Consider the following 15,810-nt stretch of genomic DNA (forward strand, 5'->3'; position numbering starts at 1 on the left):
ACGAATCAGTAATCTACGCCGTTTACGTAAGGCGTACGTCCGGCGTAAAGTTATTCCACATAAAGCAGGTGTAAGTCATGTTAGGGTACGGACCAGGGAACAGCCGTCATATTTTACGTCGTTTACGTAAGTCGTACGTGAATGGGGCTGGGCGTAGGTTACGTTCACGTCGTAGGCATTGAGCCGTCGTATCTTAGGGAGTATATGCGACGTGATTCTGAGCATGCGCCGTTCGTTTGGCCCTTCATTTGCATGGGGTCACGCCTCATTTAAATAGATTACGCCCACTTCCTTCCTACTTTGAATTAGGCGGGCTTACGCCGGCCAATTTACGTTACGCCGGCACAACGTTGAGGGCGAGTGCTTTGTGAATACTGTTCTTGCCTCTCTAGGTTACGTTGGCGTAGCGCGTACCAGATGCGCTACGCCCACACAAATATACGCCGCTCTACCTGAATCCGTTAGCTAATCTCCATTTATAGTCCAGTACATGCTTTGCCAACTAGCACATATTTATGGCTTCCATATTGGCAATTGCTGGATTCTTCACACTAATCCAAATCATCATTGTCCACAATGTGGGAAAAAATGATTGCAGTTAGCCTCTCACGGTCATTTCAAGGAAGGATACAAATGTGCCATCTACTCCACACAGGAAGAGCACAGAAAAAGAATACATTTTTGTCCCAATGACTTAAATATATACAACAAAGTAATCATTTAATAGCTACATAAAAACAAGTGCTTTACCAGGAAGGCATGGTTGAATTCAAAGAGACAAGGGAACTGGTGAAGTAGCTGATGCACACAGTCCAGCCACTGTAAAAAGACTGGACACTGTTCATTTTGATCCTCGGCATTCTCCTGATGACCACAGCGATCACCAAACTTATGGCCATAGTCTAACCAGTCCGTTTCCACCAACACTTGGAATCCCTAAAAGTGAAAAAAAGCACACAGTTAACAAAAAGCAATCAGTAACATAACCTGCTTCATATGGTGTAGGAATATATACATACTTCCAAGGTCCGGTAATATGGATCCAGCAGGATTTTCGCCAGGGATACTATCTGCGGCGTTCGGTCCCAGCCATCTGAACAGTGAACCAGCACAGGGCGTTCCTCCCGATCCACAGCATTGGCCACAACAGTGCCCGCTTTCAACATGACAGAGAGGTGCTGAAGCCACTTGGTGCTTTCCAGTGCTGACAGCCAGCTAGAAAACACAAAGCATTTTACCACCCGACACCCAAGTAACATCTTGAGAGACAAAGATCTTTATAGTGGGGTTAGTTGATGGAAATTAAAAAATGGACATGCCAAGGCTTATGAGATGAAGAATAAATATCAAATTATGCCGATACAGTGTACTTGTATCAGATACACACAGAAGGCAGCCAAGGGAATCAAACAGATCAGTCACCTATAAAACAGCACATTAAAGGAAATCTACAGCTTTATAAAAAAATATTTTAGATATAAATGTTTATGTGACCAGTTAATTTAAAAAACCCTTAGACCCCTTTCAGACTGGGGCTGTTTGCAGGCGCTATTGCGCTAAAAATAGCGCCTGAAAACCGACCCTAAACAACGGCTGCTGTTTCTCCAGTGTAAAAGCCAGAGGGCTTTTACACTGGAGCGGTGCAGAGTAGCATCTTTGGAGCGCTGACAGAAGCTGTGTGTTTACCGCTCCTTCCCATTGAAAGCAATGGGAAACCGTGGCTATACCACCGGCATTGCCAGCGGCATTAACCCTTTTTCGGCCGCTAGCGGGGGTTAAAACTGCAACACTAGTGGCCAAATATCGCCGCAATTCCGTCTGTATAGCGGCGCTATACGGCCACCACACCTCCCGCCCCAGTGTGAAAGGGGCCTTAGTGTGTTGAACTATAAGCCAGGGATCAGCAACCCTCTGCCCTGGCACGCGGCCTCATTTAAGATGGCATATGAGTGAAGCTTGGGACAGCCTCCCACACATCAAAACAGCCGGGAGCATTGTTGGTTCTTCCCACCTCATTTCCCGTCGACCTTCATTCTCACTACTCTGTGCCTGCATTGAGCAGACATTAAAAGCTAGTGTTGACATGGCCAGATCTAGGGGGTGCTGCCAGAAGAGATTGTGTGGGCTACTCATGTCTCGGTCCTGGTTGTCCCATCTGCGGGACAGGAGACAGGAGTAACCCACACAATATCTCATATACGAGACGAGACAACAGTAATACATGGGAAGGTGGAGTTATTTTAAACTACATCGTACCATTCTAGTTTTGAACTGTGAGGTATGCGTGCTCTCCCCCTCTCCCTTCTGTTCCATAGTATAGGTTGAGTCTTAGCCTCAGACTACTGCAATTCCCTCCTCATTGGATTACCTTTACATACACTATCCCTATTGTATCACACTATTATGAGTCCATAATGAATGCTGCTGCAAGATTCATCCACCTTACCAAACCTTCAGGTGTCCTCCATCCCTCCACTGGCTGCCACACTCACCCAACAAATAAAATTCAAAGTACTAACCATAATTTACAAAGCCATCCACAACTCGGCCCCGAGCTACATCACTAACCTAGTCTCAAAATACCAACTAAGCAGCTCTCTTCGGTCCTCCTAAGACCTCCTGCGCTCTAGCTCCCTTGACAGTGGATCACCAGGCCTTCAGGAAAAAACTCAAAACCCATCTATTTTTAAGGCTAATTATACGTAGGAAATGGATACTAAGCGCCCAGAGGCGATCCAGTTCGCATGTGTTGTGCTATACAAGTTTCTCACTCACATCTCCTCCCACGCTCGGCTCCAGGATTTCTCCAGATCTCCTCCCATCCTTTGGAACGCCCAACCCCAATCTGTCCGACTGCCCTCCAATCTATCCATCTTTAGACAATCCCTGAAAACCCTTCTCTTTAAAGAAGCTTAGCCTGCTTCTAATGCACGGTTTTACTTTCGCCATCAACTCATCCCCCACAGCTATTACCTTTTGTATCAATTGACCCTCCCTCTTAGATAGTAAGCTCTAATGAGCAGGGTGCTCCAATTCCTCTTGTACCAAATTGTAATGCAACCAATTATATAAATCCTAAATAATGAAATAATAATAATAATAGACACTTTTCATTAGCCGATTTTATCGTTGCATGGTCTCACCCTCCCCCCGCTGTGAGCTGAATACACCTAGCCCCCCTACCCCAGATGTTATGAACCACATACTTTATTGCGCATAGATTTTGATTGACATGTAATACCAATAGGATTGTATGAGAAAGGTTTTGGCGAAGCACACAGCGATTTCTATTGGCAACGATACTCTGATTCCTACGTCTGGTCCTGCAGATGGTGTAACTATGCCCACCTTAATCCATATTAACATAAATCGATAGTGGGCCAAATTGATGTAGGTTTACATATCTGGGTCAACAACGATAGGATTTGATCAGTATATGTAGGTTTTTGTGCCACAATATACAGGCTATGTCTCTAAATCCTACCTATCTTGACTGCATATAGTATTTCTGTCTGTTGGGCAATGTCACACTTGCAATTCTGTTGCTGGCAACAATTCCCCAATGACAGGTTCCCTATATAGAACAGAGAAACATTCTCCTGTTTCCACAGCATTGCCAGGGAGGGAGATTCTGTATTGCTTCCGTCAGTGAAGGAATAAGGCAGTGGAAACAGGCAAGTAGTGCCCTTTCTAGCTAGTCGGTCACCAGTGACAGGATAGTAAGCGTGACATGATCCTTGGGGAAGGTGGACTCCACAGATGAGGTTTTCTTCACAGAATAGGTTAAAGGATTGTTGATTGTTAGGTGGCCAGTTAAAAACCCAGTTCTGTAAATAAAGTGGTCACTGTAGTACTCTCATTACAATGCTAGACTACAGAAACCCAATAACGTGTTCTTGATAATATATTCTGCTTATACTGTGTACAGGGAACAGGTATGCACTACAATCTGGGGTCAATGCCATAGAACACTCTAAAGCAGAGATATGCAATTAGCGGACCTCTAGCTGTTGCAGAACTACAAGTCCCATGAGGCAAAGCAAGACTGACAGCCACAAGCTTGACACCCAGAGGCAGAGACATGATGGGACTTGTAGTTCTGCAACACCTGGAGGTCCGCCAATTGCATAACCCTGCTCTAATGGATCAAATATACCCCAACTGTACTCGCTGTATTACACAATTAGACACACTTACTTTCCAGGATCGGGCACTTGGTTACACACCGCTCGCAGGTACTGGAAGCTGTTCCGGATAGAGTGAATATTGGCCATTCCCATAAATACTACTTCACAATTTGGATAGTACTCTGGAAAAGTAAAAAGCACAACACATTCCATTATCAATACTGAAAACGTGTTTCCCTCTAAATTCTGAGGAACTATCACTGGCTGGCAGAGCATTCTGGGACTTCTTACTTCAGCCCTCATGGGCTGAGCACAAAAGGTGGTTTTAGGTGCCCTGAAAGTCGTAGTAAACTTGCTTCATTTTTACCGACAGGTAAGCTTTATTATAAGCTCGTCTGTCGGTAAAAATAAATATCTCCTAAATGTGTACCGTTTGGGAGGTATTCTAGCAAGCAGCAGCTAGTGACGTCACCGGCAAGGAACGGCATACCCATGCCATTCCTTCAGAGCTGTGTGCTGTGGCAGAGAGTAACATCATTGCGGCTTGGCCATTAAAGAGGATGCAGCCCACGAAACCAGAAGGAAGACCAGGTGAAGATGGAAGGCTCTGAAGCGGTGACTGCTGGAGGGCTTAATTTCAAGGGAAGTCTCTCATAATGTGCCAATAGGAAGATAGGAGGGCAGGCAGCCGACAGGGCAGAAATCACCCATAACACTAAAGCTGAAATGTCAGGCCCAAACTTTTTTTTCCATAAGCCCAGCCATGATTGGTTATGTTTAAAGTGAACTTGTCAACAGATCAACGCATACAAATAGGCACAAGAGACAGCAGAAACCATTTGTGAAAATTCTTTCCCAACATGCATTGGGAGCCCCTGAACCTAGGCTACAGGCAGTAAACAAATACTGGCACTGCTCTAGAATAGAACTTGGACATCTCCCCCACATCCATGAATGCAATGCATTACCGGTTATAAATAAATGCTGTACATAAAAATTCTCAATAAAAACGTGGGTCTTGGGTTTCTAGACACCAAGATTTTTTTTTTTATAAAAGGCTGTATAGTTTAGACAGGTTAAAGTGCTTGTAAAGGCAGAAGGATTTTAAACCTTCATGCATTATATGCATGAACATAAAAAATAAAAAACACCTGTGCGTAGCAGCCCCCTTAATACTTCCCTCCTGATTGGCTGAGACAATGGCGCCGCTGCTGCCAAAGTTAGTTAGCCAATCAGGACAGATAGGGGACGGGGCCAAACCACATGTCCGAATGGACACACAGAGCTGCGGCTCAGGTGCCCCCATAGCAAGCTGCTCGCTATGGGGCAGGAAGGAGGGGCCAAGAGCAACGAAGAGAGACAAGAAGAGGGGGATCCAAACTGCTCTTGCAAAATCAACTGCACAGAGCAGGTAAGTACAACACGATAAATAAAAATCTTGCAAACTACTACTATATTAGGCTGAAAGCCTTGAAAGAAGCATCCTGTTGATGCAAAGAAATGCAATAATGCCTTTCAGTTGCTGACACCAGTCACACACCCATAGGTTGTGTTTAAATCAAGCAATTATCTATAAATATTGTGCCGCGCTGTACAGCGCGGCACAATATTTGTAAACAATCCAATCAGCCAATCCCCGACGACGTCCTGTATGTGACGAAACGCGTTGGCGTGGCCTAGCTTGTGATGTCATCACGCACCACCCGGAGACACACGGCGACGGAGGGCTGAGCGAGACGGAGGAAAAACAACAGAGGAGACGCCACTCCATACACAACCCCCCCTATTTTTATGCTGGTTAACGTTCTTCTAACTGAAAGTGCGCACCTTTTACCTAATTAAACCCTTTGTCATACGGATTTACACTATGTGGCTCTTTATTGTTTCATGTTACATGGGAGCCTGAAGGGATCATTTTTGGTGGTATGCACCCAGCACATGAGAATTATTACAGCATTCAAGGCAGTCTTTTGGGAGGACTTTTAAATATCCCTGGGCCTAATTAAGACCGCTGCAATATCGGTCTTACCATCTGGTAAGGAGACTACAACTTTACTTTTATCGGGTGTCTTCTACGGTGGAGGATTTCTACTCTCAAACATCACTGTTTATTTATATACTATGGACTCATACCATATTTCTTAGTCCTCTTGTGGACCTTTATTGAACTTTTTTTGTTCTCATTTTCACTAATCATTCAATTATTTTTGGTGATCATTTTACATGTAGCGCCGTACCTTTTTTTATTTTATTTTTTATGTTCTTTTTACTTTGGTTATAGGTAATAGGTACTGGCTGCTTCTTACACTCACGTGTTTTTCATTTATTATTTTTAGTTTAGCGCAGTGTTTTTTTCTACCACTTGTGGTTTGAAAATATCTTTTTCAATTTGTAAACAATAGGCAAGTATAACACGTTTGATATTAAAAAAAAATAGAAGATTTTAATATCACCAACTTTAAACCAACACAGAAAAAAACAATAACGCAACTTTTCAGATTTTTTTTCTTAAAGTGAATGTAAACCCACTCTCATCCTTTCTAAACTACTGCCATAGTGCAGATCTATAAGGATATAGATGCCTCCTGCATGTATCCTTACCTGTCAAATGCCTCCCCTCTGTCTGTTATGAGACCTGAAAAACTGCAGATTCTGTGGGTGGGTCTGTTGTCTGGAGCTTGGTGGGTGGAGTTGTGATGTCAGTAGACTCCCCGCCCACCTCTACACTCCCCTTGTCAACATGCATTTTCTCCTGTGTATTCCTTACACTAAATTCTGCTATGATCACCAACATCCAGTCAAAAATCTATAAAAGTAACCACATGACTTCAGAAAAGGAGTGGGGTGGATAGTGCATGAGATATAGAAATAACCTGTCACTCACAGCAAGGGGGAAGGACAGACAAAAGTTTTCCCCCGTTTGTCCATTAATCTCACTGAAAAAAGAAAAGAGCTGGATTAACTCTTTGTTAGAAGACTGGGCACAGATGATAGGAAATGTTATATTCTACATTGTGACAAAAAATAAATAAAAAAATTGGGGTTTACATCCACTTTAAACATTCTTAGTTAACTTCAGCACCAAGTAAGCCTTGCAAACACATATAAATGTTCTCTACCTTCACATTCACAGCCTCCACCTTTCGCTCTGTTTGCCACAGCAGCAGTGTAGGATCGTGCATCCAGAATGAGGAGTTTCTGCGGTGGTGTGCTACCCTCCATGCCAGGACAGGCAGTCAGCGAAGAATCTAGAAAACATGCCATCAGATGCAATTAACATAAGTGAGAGGTAAATTTAATAAGACTGAAAATATCTTGGTAATTACAATTTAAAGCTGCAGTACAAGTGGCTTACCAAATTTATATTTATAAAACCTGTAACGTACCAAAATCAGTATCTGCATTCTCTGTCCCCTCACCGGTGCCTTTGTTGGTCAAGCTGGCAGCAGCGCGTCCTCCGGGGTTAAGTGCGCAGGCTTTTGCTATGGAAGTTACTAGATGCTCATCGTCGGCATTGCGCCATCCCCACCAGCTGATCTCTGGTTGGCTACAGCGAGCGATTACAGCCCCCGTTCGCGAATGTCTGCAAAAAAGAGAAGTTGCTTACATTTTGCGGCCATATACAGCATGCAAGTTTTATAAAACAGCATGCCGGCTACAGTTGTCACTCAGCCTGCAGCTCTGGGGTCAAATGTTACAGGGGACACCATCTGCATGAAGCTTGTATGCGCACCCCATTTGCTTCAACAATCCAAAAATATATTGGCAATATACAAGTCAATCAGAAACTTAACCAAAATGGATCCTTGTATGTTTAGGAGTTTTAGATTTTGAGCTTCTTTTGGGAAAACAAGAGCTGATGTACACTTCTGTGTAATCTGTTGGGACTATATATATATATATATATATATATATATATATATATATATATATATATATATATATATATATATATATATATATATATATATATATATATATATATATATATATAGCACAAAACTTCACACAAACAATTGGCTGCGTTTCCCCAACAGCAACTATTGGCTGGGTTCACACTGATGCGATACGTCACATTGCATGCGATTCACACTGCATTCCTGTGCAGATTCCATGCAATTTAAACCCATCATTTAGTATGGCTTGTATCGCACCGCATGAAAAAAAAGTGAAGGAACCCCTTTTTGCAGCACTGGAATCGGATTGCATGGTTGTTCATACTCATGCGATCCATTTCTAGCAAACGCACCAAGTTCTGCGACCTGCTTTTGGGGTGTTAACTTTTAATTGACACCCACAGATCACATGAACACTATGGCCCAAATTCACAGAGAGTGGGCGCACATTACGGCGCCGTAGAGTAACCAATGTACGCTACGCCAACGCAGCGCAGAGAGGCAAGCAATGAATTCTGCAAGCCAGTGCTCCAACGCTGCGCCAGCGTGGTGTGGGATTCGAAGGCATACGCCAGCGTAGGTGGAAGTGGGCGTGACCCATGCAAATGATGGTCCGAGCGCCAGAGAGATACGTATCACGAACTGCGCCGTGACGTGGACGCATCCCCCTGCTCACAACCACGTCGAAACTGCCTAAACTACGCCGGATCACTGCGTTACGGCGTGAACGTAACCTACGCCCAGCCAGACACACGTCCAACGTAAAATACGCCGGCTTGTGTTCCCTGGTGCAGACCTTTGCATGTCTGCGGCTGGGTTGCACCTCCTTTATGGGGAATAACTTTACGCCGGAAGTACAACTTACGCGCACCTCGCGTCGGGCGCACGCAGGTTCGTGAATCGCCGTATTTCCCTCATTTGCATGTTTAAATGGCTAATCAATGGGAGCCGCACCGTGCACCCAGCCTAAATGTGCGCCCACCCTACGTCGGCGGGGTGTAGCCTGGTTTTAGGCGCATATCTGTTTGTGGGTCTGGCGCACTGATACGACGGCGCACATTTGCACTTACGTCGGCGTAACTTGTTATACGCCGGCGTAAGTGCTTTGTGAATCTGGGCCTATTTCTTTGCAGTGTGATGAGGGAAACACAGCGATCCCTGTGCATTTCCCACATAGCATCAGTGCGAACCGAGTCTCAAGCTAAAACAACTTGTAAAATGGGCCAATCATGTTTTTTTCCTTCACTCTATTTTTCCCCAAATCAGCCCCGATAAAAATGGAGGGCAGCCAGGTAGCTAAATGTAGCAAATTTTTCCCAGAAAATGAAAATCACCATCTGCTATTACCTGTACACAACAACAGGAATTCGTTTCCAAGATCTGAATGAGGCCACATTCTCAAGCTCTTTATCAGTAATCCACACAGGAAAAAGCAGTTTTTGAGGGTAACTTGGACAAAGTCTATGGTAGAAAGGAAAAAAATTAATAAAAAAATACATACATTTATTAGTGTTAAAGATTCGATGCACCTAAGCAGACTAGTAAAAACCTCTATTTAAAACCAAACTCTAGCCGGGACCTTTTCCTTTTTATCACGTTTTGGATACAGTCTGGATTGGATGGTAATTTTGCCAAATCACTGTGCATTATATATAAGTACATTTTATAAAAAATAAATAAAAAAAAAGCATAAATCTATTCTATATTGATTGGTTTGCGTAAAAGTTATTGCGTCTACAAAATAGATTTATTGAATTTTTATTATAATTTTTTTTATTAGCAATGGCGGCAATCTGCGATTTTTTTTGTGACTGATATTGTGGCAGACACATCAGACACCATTTTGGGACCACTCACATTTATACAGCGTTCAGTGCTATAAAAATGCACCGATTACTGTGTAAATGTCACTGTCAGGGAAGGGGTTAAACGTGTTCCCTCAGCATGTTCTAACTGTAGGGGGGTGGGCTCATTAGAACATGACAGATCACTGGGAGCAGTAGATCTCCATCATGTTGCTAGGCAGAACAGGGAAATGCTTTGTTTACATAGGCTTCTCCCCGTTCTGTCTCTCCGTGCCATGATCATGGGCCACCAGCCAGCCTAGAGTCCGCGGGACCCGCAGGCATGCGCCTGCTCGCTGCCGATGACGAAGTGACGTAGGGGTACGTGGTTTTGCGCACCCGTGCCACTTTAAATCGACAAGTGGTTTATCAGGATTCATCCCAGAACTTTCCAAAGGGGTACCTTAAAGCAGAACTTCACCCAAAAGAGGAAGTTCCGCTTCTTTGCATATCCCCCCCCCCCCCTGTTCTTTTTAATTTTTGGGGGAAGCTAGTACCTGGTTTTGACAGAGCAGCCCAAATCCTCCTCTTCTCATCTCCCTCTTCTGTGCTCCTGGCCCCTCCCTCCTGTCAACTGCCCCCACAGCAAGTAGCTTACTATGGGGGCACCCAAGCAGTCTATTCAGACACGGAGCTGTGGGCGGCCAGCCCACCCTCTATTCCGATTGGCTGACTAATTTTGATTGACAGCAGCGGGAGCCAATGGCATGGCTGTTGTGCCTCAGCCAACCAGGAGGGAGAGTCTCAGACGGCCGAGACACTCATGATCATCACTGGACAGAGATGGGGCTCAGGTAAGTGTTGGGGGGCCGCTGCACACAGAAGGTGTTTATCTTTACCTTCTGTGTGCTGCTCCCCCCACAGCCCCATACCCCCCCAATACTCACCTCAGCCCCCTCTGGATCCAGCGATGTGCGTGGAAGCCTCAGCTATCCTGGAACTCCATCTTCATTTGGCTGAGACAACAGCAAGAGCCATGGTCTCCCACTGCTGTCAATCACAGGCAGCGAGCCAATGAGGCCAAAGAGCAGAGGGCGGGCAAAGCCACGGCTTTATAGAGCAGGGCTCAGGAGCGAGCATGCACCAGCGCCCCCTAGCAAATGGCTTGCTATTGGGGACATTGGTCAAGTGGGAAGGAGCCAAGAGTTCCAGCAGGGGATTAGAGAAGAGGATTAGGGTTGCTCTGTGCAAAAAAAAAAAACGATTACACAGAGCAGGGAAGTAGAACATGTTTTTTTTTTTTTTGTTTTTTTAAACACGAACCTTTAATATCACTTTAACAACAATACAGAATACGTTTCAGGGACATTTTATAGGTGCAAATTGAAGGGAACTGCCACTGAGGAAGTATAAGGCCTGTCACTGATGACCTGGCTTTCTAAAAATGCTAAAATTGCTTATATCACAAAACAGGGACATAGTAATGCAAAATATGACATCTATTGACTAAAGCAGATTTCCCAATCTGCTTTAGTCCTAAGGCTACAAAAGGACATTGTCTATTGACATGGGAGATGAAAAGGAATGCCAAATGAGCACAAAACTATGAACTACAAAAAATGTGCTGCAACCCCTAGTAATGTGATGGTACAATCCCTACAAAGAAACGGATGATGAACACTAGCGGGGCGTTGTACATAAATAATTCCAAATATGATGTCAAAAAGGGATAATCTGCTCTGAATTCTGTAAATCTGAATGCCTCACTTGTAGTTGTTGTTGATTTCAGACACTCTCCAGGCATTCTGCATATCAAAGCCCATCCGTAGCAACTCCATCTGGAAGCGATCCTTCACATGATCACCTAAAATAAACCCATTCATAGTTACAGAATATTAAAGCACTCATGGCGGTCTGGAGCAAAATTGTGTTATCTGCTGCAGTTAATGCATAATCTATGAGAGGGATTATAGATAGAGATATAGACTTTATATACCGTATTTATCGGCGTATAACACGCACCCTAACTTTAAAGCGGATCTCCACTCTAAAGTGGAGTCCCGCTGATCGGCACCCTCCCCCCCTCCGGTGTCACATTTGACACCTTTCAGGGGGGAGGGGGGTGCAGATACCTGTCTACAGACAGCTATCTGCACCCACTTCCGGCCCTACGATACGGGCAAAGGACAGGTTTTTTCCTTACCTTCCGTCCGTCCCCCGTTGTATGCTGGGAACACTCGGCTCCCAGCACACAGCGGGAGCCAATCGGCGGGCGCAGCGCGACTCGCGCATGCGCCGTAGGGAACCGGGCAGTGAAGCCGGAGCGCTTCACTTCCTGGTTCCCTCACCGTGGATGGAGGGGGGAGCAGCAGGGTGACGAGCGATCGGCTCGTCATCTGCTGCGATCACCGCTGGACTCCAGGACAGGTAAGTGTCCTTATATTAAAAGTCAGCAGCTGCAGTATTTGTAGCTGCTGGCTTTTAATATATTTTTTTAGTGGCACATCCGCTTTAAGAGGGAAGTTTCAGGGAAAAAACTTTCCACAGCCTCCTGCGTATAACACGCAGGCACCGTTTACCCTTGATTTTCAGGGTAAAAAAGTGAGTGTTATACGCCAATAAATACAGTAGTTACATTTTATTTTCTTATTCAACGCACTTCAGGGAAAATTGTATCTCTATACCAGGGGTGCCCAACCAGTGGCCCGTGGAGCACTCTGATGTGGCCCATGACCTCCTGCTCTGGGATGGAATAGGAAAGAATACGGTTATTAAAAAGGTATATAATAGATAGATAGATAGATAGATAGATAGATAGATAGATAGATAGATAGATAGATAGATAGATATTCTGTAGTGATTACTGGGCTGCTTTCAAACTGATCCACATGTGCAGAGAAGTGCACCTGCGGGTTACCTGCACAACCAATTGAAGACAGTTCCCCTCCATATAACCCCTCCCACCAGGGAAGTACCTCAGACTCGCGGACTCGATTGCCGCTGGAGTCCCGCGATCGGTCCCCGGAGCTGAAGAACGGGGAGAGCTGTGTGTAAACACGGCTTCCCCGTTCTTCACTGTGGCGCTGTCATCGATCGTGTGTTCCCTTTTATAGGGAAACACAATCGATGACGTCACACCTACAGCCACACCCCCCTACAGTTAGAAACACAAATGAGGTCACACATAACCCCTTCAGCGCCCCCTTGTGGTTAACTCCCAAACTGCAATTTTCACAGTAAACAATGCATTTTTAATGCATTTTTTGCTGTGAAAATGACAATGGTCCCAAAATTGTCCGAAGTGTCCGCCATAATGTCCCAGTCACGAAAAAAAAAAAAAAAAAGCTGATCGCAGCCATTAGTAGTACATTTTTTTTTATAAAAACGCAATAAAACTATCCCCTTTTTTGTAAACGCTATAAATTTTGCGCAAACCAATCGATAAACGCTTATTGGGATTTTTTTACCAAAAATAGGTAGAAGAATACGTATCGGCCTAAACTGAGGAAAACAAATTAAGTTTTATATATTTTTGGGGGATATTTGTTATAGCAAAATGTAAAAAATATTGCATTTTTTTCAAAATTGTCGCTCTATTTTTGTTTATAGCGCAAAAACTAAAAACTGCAGAGGTGATCAAATACCACCAAAAGAAAGCTCTATTTGTGGGAAAAAAAGCACGCCAATTTTGTTTGGGAGCCACGTCGCACGACCGCGCAATTGTCAGTTAAAGCGACGCAGTGCCAAATCGCAAAAAAATGGCCGGGTTCTTTAGCTGCCTAAAGGTCCGGGTCTTAAGTGGTTAAGGACCTTTTTCAATGTTGAGTAAGGTGTCTTCTCGTTTTCCACCACTAGAGGGAGTAAAGAGCCGAGTTATACTCAACACGCTCTGTACAGTGTCAATATCCCATTGACTAGCATACTTCCTCCGCTGTAGAGCTCTGCATTAGACGGCCACCGCTCTCTCCTCCAGATGCTGGGACTAAAAACGCCACAGCATGTGCAGTAGCAGATAGGAGGAGGCTCCCCCTCGCCCCAGGACAACCATTTTCCCTAGGTCGCGCTTTATCGGTGGAGGAGCGGGGTCATGGGCAGCAACGCTAATTGAAAGCATGGCATTCAACATAGGAGCCATAAATGGGACTCAGAGGCCTCAGGGACTAAGACAGACAAGAAAGCACCGCCGCCTGAGACAGAAGGCTCTAGCCGTGCCTGCTTTGTACCTTCCTCTCCTGTAAATTTTGATGTACCCAGACAGGAGGAGCCATTGCCACTATCAGGGGGTAACAATTTCTCCGGTGGCACCTGGGCCTGCATATGTCACTGAGGACACTTACCGCAGCCCTGGAAAAGTTAGAAGGAAAGATCGCTACGCTAATCACAAAGTTCTCACAAAAGGACAAAAAGCGAAGCAGATCTCTTCGGTGGTTTTAGATCCCCTTTCAGAAAAATCTGAAGAGAAGAATGAGGCAACACCTACAGAGGACAGGGATGAGGAGTCGGATGGATGAGGGATATCAGAGGAACCCTTCTCTGCTTCCCAGATGCTAAGGTCACAGGTACAATGTTATGCTGAAACAGTGCGTACCGCATTCAGGTTGCCCTCTTCGGAGTTGACTGAATCACCTGTATCCTCCCTGGGGTCATGCTCTTTTCCGGTTTATCCATTATTAAAGTTAATCAACGCAGACTGGCTACATCCAGATAAGCGTTTCTCACCTCCTAAGAAGTTTGACATTCTTTATCCTATGGAAGAAGAGTTTTCCCAAGAAGTGGAGTCTGCCTTCTGTAGATGCAACCATTTCTTGTATAAATAAGAACCTGACTTGTCCAGTGGATAACGTACAGGTATTTAAAGATCCTTCGGAAAAGAAATTGGAATCTTTACTTAAATCTTCCTTCCTTCTGGCCGGTTCAGTTGCCCAACCTGCTGTAGCAGCAGTAGGCATGTGTCAGGTCCTCAAGGATCAGGTAAAACAGGGGCTGAAGGAGCTGCCTCCAGAACAAGTGAAATTGTGGAAGAATTTGCCTAAAGCCTTATGTTTTACAATTGACGTTATGAGAGATTCGATTCTGCAGACATCGTGTCTCACACTCCAACTGGTGTATATGCACAGATTTCTTTGGCTAAAGCATTGATCAGCAGAGGCACCATGCAAAAAACTTTTGGCCAGTTTTCCCTTTCCATGGCAAACGTCTTTGGGGAAGATTTGGAAAAATATATTCAAAAGATAAAGCGAGTGGGAAGACCACCATTACCAGAGAAGAAGAAAAACAAGCGACCTTGTTTTAAACGTTCTCTTTCCCCGAATCCTGGTAAATCTACCTCCAGCCAGTGGCGACGGCATTTTCAGCCAGCCACAAAGGCTTAGGAAAACCAGGCCCAGAAACAAGAAGCCGTGGGGTTCAAAAGCCAATAAGCAAAACCCCAAAGCCTCTTTATGAAGGGGTGGGGGTCGGCTCCGTCAGTTTTTAGCAGCATGGCAGACAGAAATCCAGGAAAAAATGGGTAGTATCCACAGTATCCCAGAGATTCCCATCTTCTCAGTTCCGAAGCTCAAGGCTCTCCAAAGATCCACTAAAAAGAGCGTCCTTCTTCAAAGGATTTGATCACTTGCTGTCTCAAGGAGTGATCACAGAAGTACCCCTAAAGGAGCAAGGTCCAGGGTTTTATTCAAACCTCTTTGTGATCCCAAAACCAAACGGAGACCACAGACCCATTCTGGATCCAAGATCTCTAAATCAATGTCTAAACATTCGCCATTTTGCAATGGAAACAATTCGATCAGTGGTCGACACCCTACAAGGCAGAGAATTCATGGCGTCGATAGACATCAAAGATGCATATTTACATGTGCCTATCCATCCCGCTCACCATAAGTTCTTAAAGTTTGCGGTAGAACATCGCCACTTCCAGTTTGTGGCTCTGCCCTTGGTGTGGCTACCGCACCCCAGGTATTTACAAAAATGTTATAATTCCGTGAAATCAGTTTTCACTGATCT

At 44.7% G+C, this 15,810-nt stretch overlaps 1 protein-coding gene across 2 annotated transcripts in view; it reads right to left on the reverse strand.

The window, feature by feature from the left end:
* The window catches only part of MTMR4 (myotubularin related protein 4), a 104,464-nt gene that overhangs the window by 15,815 nt on the left and 72,839 nt on the right, over nt 1-15,810 (reverse strand). For both annotated transcript variants that reach the window (XM_040338286.1, XM_040338285.1), the window contains 7 exons: nt 11,575-11,671; nt 9,371-9,484; nt 7,514-7,710; nt 7,247-7,375; nt 4,198-4,309; nt 1,020-1,215; nt 751-936 (listed from right to left, as the gene is read on the reverse strand). In XM_040338286.1, coding sequence (XP_040194220.1) covers nt 751-936; nt 1,020-1,215; nt 4,198-4,309; nt 7,247-7,375; nt 7,514-7,710; nt 9,371-9,484; nt 11,575-11,671 — 1,031 coding nt within the window. The remainder of the gene's footprint in view (nt 1-750; nt 937-1,019; nt 1,216-4,197; nt 4,310-7,246; nt 7,376-7,513; nt 7,711-9,370; nt 9,485-11,574; nt 11,672-15,810) is intronic.

The sequence above is a fragment of the Rana temporaria genome, chromosome 2, assembly GCF_905171775.1.
Source record: "Rana temporaria chromosome 2, aRanTem1.1, whole genome shotgun sequence".
Lineage (NCBI taxonomy): Eukaryota > Metazoa > Chordata > Amphibia > Anura > Ranidae > Rana > Rana temporaria.